Source organism: Elephantulus edwardii, unplaced genomic scaffold (assembly GCF_000299155.1).
Source record: "Elephantulus edwardii isolate Elephantulus edwardi_28Jun2011 unplaced genomic scaffold, EleEdw1.0 scaffold00234, whole genome shotgun sequence".
In the NCBI taxonomy this organism is placed as follows: domain Eukaryota; kingdom Metazoa; phylum Chordata; class Mammalia; order Macroscelidea; family Macroscelididae; genus Elephantulus; species Elephantulus edwardii.
In genome coordinates, this window is record NW_006399984.1 from 898,183 (window position 1) to 906,616 (window position 8,434).

The 8,434-nt window shown below is 39.5% G+C and overlaps 1 protein-coding gene across 1 annotated transcript in view; it reads left to right on the plus strand.

Annotated features, from left to right (window-relative positions):
* Positions 1-600: 600 nt before the first annotated feature.
* GABRG3 (gamma-aminobutyric acid (GABA) A receptor, gamma 3) overlaps positions 601-8,434 on the plus strand; it is a 379,738-nt gene continuing 371,904 nt past the window's right edge. The window contains exons 1-2 of the mRNA XM_006898587.1: positions 601-656; positions 7,145-7,293. Coding sequence (XP_006898649.1) covers positions 601-656; positions 7,145-7,293 — 205 coding nt within the window. The remainder of the gene's footprint in view (positions 657-7,144; positions 7,294-8,434) is intronic.

Sequence of the window (8,434 nt, forward strand, 5' to 3'; positions counted from 1 at the left end):
CGGAGCATTTTGTTAAAATAAGAAGATAAAATTAAAGAGGATGGACATTGGAGCTCCCTTGGAGACAGGTACCACTCCCATAATTGGCCGGTCTTTCTGGTTGGTCTTCAGCCCCTGTTGGGCCACACCCCTTTTTGGGTGACATCCCTCCTGTTAGTTGCTTCAGACCTTGTTTTCTTAGCCTTATTCATTGTCAGGCATGTAATTTAGGGACCTCCTCCAGACTAGGATTGCCGCGCAGGGGAAGCTGCAGGAACAGCCGCGCGTGGCTCTGGGATTCGAGCGCTGGTCCCACTGGCATTTCCACCTTGGCTCTGAGCCCAGGTTTATCCATCACGCTGGAAGTCTATGAGAGTACGGGGCAATTTTCCCCCTCCATCGTGGTCAAGGCTCTAGAGCGCGGGAGGGCAGCGCGCACTAACCCCGCCCCGCTGTCACCCTGTGGCACAGCTGCATGCACTGTCACTGAGAATTGGAGGTAGGGGGTCCAGTGAGGACCCCATCTGTCATCTGACGCCAGCAATTCAGGAGGCTGCGGAGGCGGAGTGCAGGAGAGAAAGGCCTGCTCTCCCTGGGCCAGCACACTGGCTCCAAGACACCATGGCCCAGAAACTACTGCTACTGCTATTCTGCCTCATCTTGGGTTTGCGCGCAAGGTAAGTGAGGAAGGGGTTCCCAGGGCACGCTCGCCAATGACTCGCCTGAGGCACCTAGTGGTGCTGGGCACCCCCCACCTCACTCTCCATCCAGTACTCACCTGTCCCACCTTTCCGGATGTGGCTGGCTCCTCCCTGGCTGCAATTGCAGTCTTTTAAGAATCCAGGAATTTGGAAGATTTAGAGATAAATGGGCTCTAAGCACAAAGCTTCTAACATCTGATAGTTTTTAGGGGTTTTTACAAAATAAGAAAAGAGAACCGCAAAGGTGTTGTCACTGCTTTTCTCTATCTCCCTCAAATGCACCTGAAGCACACCCACACGTTGACCCACACATGCCCAAGTTTCCTAATGTCTAGTTTAGACTGACAACTGCCAGAAGGAAATTAGAAATGGGTTCGGGGAGGTGAACAGTCTGATTTGTCTGAATAGATTCCCATCCCTAGATTACACATACTCGCATACACATACACTCACATGCCACATTAGAATCGTACATTAGTAGATCATACATACACGGGAGATCCAGCATGTTGGAAATAATAATAAGGCTCTTTAATTGAAGAAATTACCTTTTTATAAATACCCTCTATGACCTTTTCTCTTGTGAAAAGACTCTTAGAATCTAAGAGAGCTCTCTAAATACAAGTCTAAAAAGCCCTAAAATAGCTTCGGAAGAGATGAAGAGAGATTTTGAGGACAGAAGGACTTTGGGGAGAGAAGGGTTAAAACTGTTGCTATAAACGCAACTAGAAATTCTGTGTTTGATTTCTCTAATTCTATCTCCCAGGCAGGATTTCTGGCCTACCACTTGCAGACTAATCTGTGGTTTTGAAATCAGTACAGCTCTGCCTCTCCCCCAGGTCTTATAGCACTCCCATTCCTTTTGTTTTCAGCTTTTTCTTTTCCAAGTCTGGACCCTCTGCAGGTGGTAGGAGTTACTGTTTGGAAGCCTTGCATTTCCTAACATAAGTCAAAAGAACTGGGAAGACTCATTAGACTCATTAACCCAACTAAAAAAGCCTGGAAGGGCCCCAGTTCTCATTCCCCACCCCTCACCCCCGGTGTTAGCCCTAAGGAAGCTCACCTCTGTATCTCTTGTCTTGGCTGAAAAAATAGACAGTGAGCCAGAAAGGGCAGATGCAGTTTCTATCCTCACAGGCAACTTTCTCACTCAGCCTTGAGTCTTTCAGCTAAAGAGTCTCCAAAAGGAGAAATCTATAAATGGGAAGGGGAGTGCATCTCTGTCTAGAGGCTGAGAGGCAAACAGGCAACATCAGGGTAATAGAGATCCAAAGTCGTGCTCAGATTGGAAGTCATATTTAAATGACTGTTCTATTGCCACTGATTTTGATGATGTGAGCTCAAGCAGCTCAAGATCAAGTACTCAATAGTTTGTCACTTAACATTCAAGAAAGAAAATTACCTATTATCCCCATAACTTTTATGTGCTTTATTTGAATGTAATCTTAACATATAACTTGATTCAATCATTTTCTCCAGGATTCCCAAATAAAAATAAAATTTTTTTATCATTTTAATTCTTCCATCTTGCCACGGTAATGTAATGATTTTAATATGACATAACTTTAGATTGGTTCTTTACTTCTCATAATAGAGATTACATAGCTTTTGAAAATAATCTAATATTTAAATTAATTTTAGTAGTTTAGGCCTGTCCTTGCAAAATGCCTATATTCTTTGTATATGTGCTAAAGATTTAGAAAACATCTTGATTTCCAGCTTTCTATTTCAAAGTTATTATGAATTCCAAGGATATCATCAATTACATTCTGACATGTCTTTCTTGTGTTGAAGTTATCAGGAAAGATTCTGGCCCTTATGCTTTATGTAAATGAGTTGTCAGTCTCCCTACTCGGACATTCACGGGTGAACTTACTACACATTAAAACATTATTACACATTCCATTAAACATGGAATCTTGATGATACCTTGAAGGGACTACTGGGGTGTTGGTTTACTTACTGAGGTTTCAGAGTTATTTTAATTTTAAAAATGAAAAATATTTCTGATTTTTTCTCTGTCCTGAATGAAGACAAAATATAACTTATCAAAATACTATCTAAGATGGGAAAGTTATTGACAATAGTACATCATTGATTTCTTTTTAAGAAAAAGGTGGTTTTAGGGATAATACTTTAAAACACAATAATCCAAATAATAAGCATACTCATAAATATTATACATAACCCATTTAGAATTAAATTTAAAAAAAGCAATTCTTTTATCCACAATCTAGTGAATCTCCTAAAATGAGATTTTCTTTTCCTTAAAGCAAGGATATATACTGCTGATTTGTTCTGGCAGTAGCAGTGTGAAGCTTCTCTTCCTAAACAACATGCCTCTGGGAAATCTATGAACTTTGGTAAATGTCCATGGGTGTACAGGGGCTTCAGGCCTCTTGTTCATAGGGTCGCTATGAGTTGTGCTCGACTTGAAAGCAATCAACAACATCATTTAAAATTGAGGGGGGAACAAAGTTATTCTTCTTTTATCCACATTCTAGTGAATCTCCTAAAATGAGATTTTATTTTCCTCAAAGCAGGGATATATTATTGATTTGTTCTGGCAGTAGCAGCGAGAAGCTTCTCTTTAGTTTTATGAAGTCCTTAGTGAGCTGACAACTTTCTTGGCGACCATGGGCTGGAGGAGCCCAACATTGAGCACTGAGAGGCCAAGAATTTATCTGCCCACACAATCTGTCCATGCAACTTTAGACAAACTATGGATCCTATGCCCATAATATTTCTTGAAGCGTAAGAGATAATGCTCTTACTTTTCCTTTCCCTTCCTTTTAGTCTTCTCTGACTTGACTTTTCTCTAAGGGAGAAACTTAGACAGTTTTAGGAAAATGCTACCATTACTATAAGCAAGAAAACTTGGTTAATTATACTACTTAATATTTGTTATTGAAGTAGCTCAAATAATTTTCTGAAACAAAAGCTGCTTACATAGAGAAAAGACAGATCAAGAGTTTATGAATGTACTGGATTTATCTATGTATAACTACCGGTGATACTGGAAATGGCAGCATGCCTCTCCAAAATGCTTAGGAGCAATGATGTCGATTTGAAGACTAAGGTGTACCTGACCCAGGCCATGGCCTTTCCAGTCACCTGCTACACTCTAAGAATTGGACAAGACATAAGAATGGCAAAAGGAAAATTGATACCTTTGTGTTGTAGTATTGAAGAAAAGCAGTGATGTGGATTGTGGAAAGAACAGATATGTCATGGGAAAAGTGCAGCTGCAGTGCTCCTTGGAGGCAAAGATGATGAAGCTCTGTATATCATACTTTGGACTTGTTGCTAGGAGAGGCTATTCCTTGGAAAGAGGCATTATGCTTAGAAAGGTAGAGGGTCAGCATAAGAAAGAAAGCCCTGATGAGATAGATTGACCTAATGACTGCAGTAATGGACTAAAATGTGTCAGAGATAATGATGGTGGCAAAAGATAGGATAGGTTTCAGATAAATTGTTGATTAAGTCCCTATGAGTTGTGATTGACTTAAGGGCACTTAACAACAACAGCAATGCTTTTCTAGTGGGAACACCTTTGCTGGTCTAAAGCAGATGGAAGGAAGAGATGATGACAGAGAATAGGAGGGTGGGCAAGGAGAAAGGAAGATAGGAAAGGGCAGATGAGAGAGAATAAAGAAGAAAGAGAGAAGTAGAGAGAGCAAGCAAACAATATTGTGGCAGAGTGTGGAATGTGTCCTGAGAAAGCCATGAATGAATTTTCCAGAGTGAATTGCTCATCTTTCAACTAAGACTGCTTTGTCTGGAATGACTTGCTGAGGTACACTGGCAATGACTGGTTTCTATGCATGTCTTCTAGCATATCCTTCAATCTTTTCTTATCAATTTTATAAAACTAACATTCCTGATCATCATAAAATCATAATTTTAAATCCTTTAGTATTACCAGTATAAATTTACCTTTACAGATAATGGAATGAAACATATTATTAAATATGTTTTGCAAATGTTATAGGTTAATTTTTATTCCAAATGTTCAGCATAAATAAATGTATCTCACAGCAGTTTAGAGTTTTAGTGATTGAAATGTAAAATGGTGCAACCCCTGTGGAAAGCAGTATGGTGCTTTCTCAAAAAGTTGCAAATAGAGATACCATTTGACCCAGCAATTCCACTACTGGGAATATACCCTGAAGAGACCATAGCTGACATCCAAGCAGATATATGCACACCCATGTTTATTGCAGCTTTGTTCACAATAGCAAGGAGTTGGAAACAACCTAAGTGCCCATCAACAAATGAATGGCTAGAGAAGCTGTGGTATATTCGAACAATGGAATACTATGCTGCATTAAAAAACAAGGAACTCATGCAATATTATTCAAAATGGTTGACTCTGGAGAACATTATGCTGAGTGAAATATCCCAGTCACAAAAGGACAAATATTACATGATGCCACTGTTGTAGAATGGGACTGTCCTTGGGGTTGGGGAGAGACTGAGTAAGATGGGTTCAATAATGTATACTGCACTGAAACAGAGGAGGGAGAAAACTGTTTAAAAGATATATGACTAGGTATTTCTGTCATCACAGGAGTCTAGAGCGAGGGCTACATGGTGGAGGGGAACTGGGGGAGGGTTTGTAAAACAATGAAAGAATCCTTTCTTTTACTTTTCCATAATTTTTGACTCATGTACTTATAACTTGTTAGTCAAATTTGTGTCTTCTAGGTTGCAACACCCCCATGATACATCTTCAAGGATATGAACATGTACGGCTAAGCACAATTAATAACAGTGCATCTAAATTCCAAAATCAATCTCCATAATAGTCTATGTGTTTCCTACTGCCAAAGGGGCCCTTTAGAGTAGTGAGAGAAGATCTTCACCCTGAAACCCACAGTGGCCCTTTTCAGCAGGAAGTAGCTAAGAGAATACGCCATCCCCTTTTCCTTATGAATCAGGGTGAAGTCTCTCTCAGGGAGGAGTGATAGGGAATGGCAAAGGACACACCGACAAAAGAGATTAATCAGAACTGACTTTGACAAGCACTGTGGCAATTGGACAATTAAAACAGACATTCGGATGGCGGGGAAGAAGAAAAAACTGGGGAGGAGGGTAGAGAGAATGGTGCAGCAATGAAGGAATGAAAACCCCAAATCCCTGTAAATGTTCATTAAAACTAATAAAATTTAATAATAAAAAAAGAAATGTAAAATATTCAACAGTAACATTCATGATGAGATGCATAAGAAAATCACTGCCAGACATGTTGTTGCTGTTGCTATGTGCTGTCGAGTCACCAGCAACCCTATGTACAACAGCACTAAACCTTGCTCTATCCTGTGCCAACCTCATTGTATCTGACACACCTATCCCAATTACCCCAGTCACTGAATCAATCCACTTCATTAGGGGGTCTTCCTTTCCTGGGCTGTCCCTTCACCCTCCCAAGCATGACGCCTTTCTCTAAGGACTGATACCTCCTTGCAGCTCGTCCAAAGTATGTCAGCTGAAGCTTCAGAAACCTTGACTCCAAGGAGAAGCCTGGTTTAATCCTCTCTAGGTCAGACCTGTTCGTTTTCTTAGCAGTTAGTGGTATATTCAATAATCTTCTCCAACACCACAGCTTGGAAGCCATCAATTCTTCAATCCTCTCTAGTCATTATCCAGCTCTCTGATGCATAGCAAGTGATTACAAAGACCATGGCCTTTATCAAAGCGCACCTTAGTCTCCAGAGTGATACCATTGCTCTTCAGTAATTTGGAGAAGTTCCTAACAGCAGACTCTCCAATCACAGTGTGTCTTTTAATTTCCTGGCTGCTGGTGCCGAGAGTGTTGACTGTGGAACTATGAAAAAAAATATATATGCCATTTATGTGTCTTTATATTATATATATACAAAATTAATATGAAGACTGATCCTTAAATAGAGGTAATTAACTTAACAAAATTTATTTTTTCATTTATTTGATGTTCATTATAGATAAGTTGTTGTTGTTGTGTGCCATCAAATCAACTGTAACTCATAGAGACCTTATGAACAACAAATCTGAACCTAGACCTATCTTGTGCCATCCTCACTATCTCTGATATACTTAAGCTTGACTTTCAGAAGTTCTCAAGGTAGGTCCACGGATGAGTGGATGCCTATCTTCTGGCACTGATTTACAGGTGAAAATGCCTGTTGTTTAATTATAGAATTGTGATTTATTTGCAACATTATTGAACAAAACAAAAGCTGGATTCCATCATGCCATGTTCTTAGTGGTGGAATTTATCCTACTGAGTGTTTTTAGTCTTATTTGTTTATTTATTCACTTTAAAGATAATGCATGCAGTTGAGCTTAGAGAACTTGAGTTTTCTATCCAATAGCGGCTTATCTCGAACTTAGCAGAACTTGTGTAGTGTTTGAGTGGGGAAATCTTAAGGCACTACACAAGTTATGAACATACCTTCTAAGCCACTTTTATGCCATAATTACAGATCCAGAAAGTTGGAAGAGAATAAATATGAAGAGTCATCCTCAAATCAAAAGTGGGTGCTGGCACCAAAATCCCAGGACACAGACATGACTTTTGTCCTTAACAAGTTGCTACGAGAATATGATAAAAAGTTGAGGCCAGATATTGGAAGTGAGTATATATTTTTGTTATTCCAACGAAACATAAGCTATGATGTTTTTCTTTTGATAGAATTATAGATTCAGAGAAAGTTGTAAAGATTCTCATTGTTAGAGATACCTCTCGTATTCTTAAAAAGTTTCCAAATGGTTGATTACATTGTACTTTGTAATTACAGTGAGATATATATACATATATATACATATAATTGATACACAGTATGTATACAGTTTTATGCTATTTTATCACATCTGTAGATCTGTAATACTACTGCAATCAAATATCACCAAAATCTCCCTTCTGCTAAACCTTCATCGTGATACCTCCTTCAGCTAACAGCCCTAACCACAAGAAACCACTATTTTTTTCTCCACTTTTATGTTTTTGTCACTTTGAGAATTAAATGAACAATTGAAATAAATGCACCTTTTAATATTTGACCTTTTGAGATATTTTCCTCCTACTCAAAATTGCTTTGAAATCCATGTAAATAGTTGTTTTGTACCATCCAGATGCCTGTGGCTCATAGTGACCCTATGAGTCGCTAATAGTTCAGAACACTGTCTAGTAGTTTGTTCCTTTGTGTATTAATGTATGGCACAGATGTGCTAGCTTGTTAACTGTTCACCAGTTGAAGAGCCTTTTAGTGACTCCCAGTACATGGTAATTATAAATAAAATTATTGTGAATGTCTGCATACAGGTTTTACTATGGACTTACAATTTTATTTCCCTCGAATAAATGTTCATAAATATGCTGAGAGTAGGGTTTTTCCTTTAGAAGCTGTAAAACGTATTTCCAAAGGTTTTGTTGTTGTAGTTGTTGTTATGTGCCCTCAAGTCACTTACGACTCATAAGTAACCCTATGTGCAACAGCCCTAAACTTTGCTCTATCCTGTGCTAATCACACTGCCTCTGACACACCCATCCTGATTACCCCAGTCACTGAATCAGTCCACCTCATAGAAGGTCCTTCCCCTCCTGTGCTGTCCCTCCACCCTCCCAAGCATGATGTCCCTCTCCAAGGACTTGTCCCTCCTTACAAAATGTCCAAAGTATGTCAGACGAAGGCGCAGAATCCTTGCCTCCAAGGAGCAGCCTGGTTTAACCTTCTCCAGGATGAATCTGTTTGTTTTCTTGGCAGTCCATGGTA